This window comes from Arabidopsis lyrata, assembly GCF_000004255.2.
Source record: "Arabidopsis lyrata subsp. lyrata unplaced genomic scaffold ARALYscaffold_5, whole genome shotgun sequence".
NCBI lineage: Eukaryota > Viridiplantae > Streptophyta > Magnoliopsida > Brassicales > Brassicaceae > Arabidopsis > Arabidopsis lyrata.
The window spans coordinates 9,379,151-9,380,824 of record NW_003302551.1 but is presented as its reverse complement, the minus strand read 5'-3'; the positions used below and the strand labels follow the sequence as shown (position 1 = coordinate 9,380,824).

The 1,674-nt window shown below is 31.8% G+C and overlaps 1 protein-coding gene and 1 long non-coding RNA gene across 2 annotated transcripts in view; one reads left to right on the top strand and one right to left on the bottom strand.

Moving 5' to 3' along the window:
* The first annotated feature begins 711 nt into the window (after nt 1–711).
* On the top strand, nt 712–1,465 carry LOC110228013. The gene is made up of 3 exons (XR_002331611.1): nt 712–811; nt 1,013–1,063; nt 1,159–1,465. It is a non-coding gene; the product is annotated as an uncharacterized LOC110228013 (long non-coding RNA).
* A 169-nt stretch (nt 1,466–1,634) lies between these two features.
* Nucleotides 1,635–1,674, bottom strand: part of LOC110228494 — a 924-nt gene continuing 884 nt past the window's right edge. Inside the window, exon 2 of the mRNA XM_021026139.1 lies at nt 1,635–1,656. Coding sequence (XP_020881798.1) covers nt 1,635–1,656 — 22 coding nt within the window. The remainder of the gene's footprint in view (nt 1,657–1,674) is intronic.

Sequence of the window (1,674 nt, the reverse complement as noted above, 5' to 3'; positions counted from 1 at the left end):
TTTATTTCCGTGATGGGTTATATGGTGATTGGTAAGACGGGTTGTGGCAATATTAATACGGAACGGTATACCACGGGTGAAATTCTAAAAATAATAATCAAAATACATTTATACAATCTTAAACATTAAACAAAACAAATAATATTAACAAAACAAATATAACTTAAATTTTATATTTTTAGTTATAAATAAAATTTACCTGCTGTGTACCTAAAATCAAACATAAGTCTATACCAATAAAACATTAAAAAAAAAATTAATACAACAATAACAATATATATATATATATATATATATATATATATATACATACATACCCAGTGGTATACCAAAAATCTATATAACAAAAAATATCATAAGTTTATAACAAAAAGTAATTCAAGAAAACAAGATAAAAGACAAAATAACATTAGACTACATAATCTCGGAAATTTACGACTAACTACAAACCGTAGATTATTAATTATCTTTTTTTTTTTTTCGATAACCGAGTGTCCTGGCCCCACCGAAATGGTCCAGACTAGAGACCGAACCCTTACGGCACGGACTCGGCCGCGATTAATCATCTTTTTATAATCAACAAAAACAAAAACAACAACAACAAGAAATACTATACACAAAAAATTCATCAGTTTCTAAAAACTAAGCATAAATAAAAAAAAATTAACCCGCGGTGTACCGCGGGTCATATCCTAGTATGCAAACATTAACAGGACGGATTTTGGAGACCATTTTGAGCTTGCGGTTCTTCATGTTTCAATATGGCATCGTGTACAAGCTCAATCTCACTGGGAAAAACACCTCACTTGCGGTAAAGCTAACTTTTTGGCTTGTATTTTCGTTTAAGTTCAATTTTAACCGAGTATTTGAAAAATTGTTTAGCATTTTGCTTGATCATGGTAAAAAACTGGAGTGTATTAGACTGTGTTTTTGCTTTGTAGGAGCTATTTACAGTGCAATACCTTTACTATATATTATTGCAAGAGAGTTGACTATGTTTTCTGTTTTGCAGATCTATGGCTACTCGTGGATTGTGTTGGTTGCTATCGTGCTCTTGTTTAAGGTGTGTGTTAAGATTTTCATTAGTTTCTTTTCTTCTCCAGATTTGATGTTTTCTTTTCAAACTTATTCGCTAACATATTATCATTGTCTCTTCAGTCGCGGACTCGAGATCTCCATTATTCTCGCCGGAAACAGAGCGAATGTTGAGACCTGATGAAAGAAAGAGAGAGAGCTTAGTGTGGAAGTAGAAGAAAGTAAAGGAGTTTAGTAGACCATTTTTACCGTGGGCATGTAAATGAGAGTTTGTTAGAACGTCATTGAAAGCAAAGCTCATCGACTTGGATTTTTCATCTCTTTGTAATCTAATTTATGTTTTCTCTAAGGTTATATTTAGCTTGACTATGCATTGATGATAACTTGATTTTGTCAATCTGAGATTTGTCTGTTGTCTGAAAATCTTTGATCTTTTGGCTCAGAGACTTTTTGAGATTTCTGGTTTTTTCTTTTTTTTTTGCCGTCTAATATGTCTTATTAAAACTAAAAAACGTATTCAAAGTCAAAAACCGAACATGCCAACATAAGAAACAGAACTCCACAAAACAGAGTATACCTGATTATAAAAGACTTCCAGACTATGTCATCTCCTCTTCTTCTCTTCAATACGTGAAAATA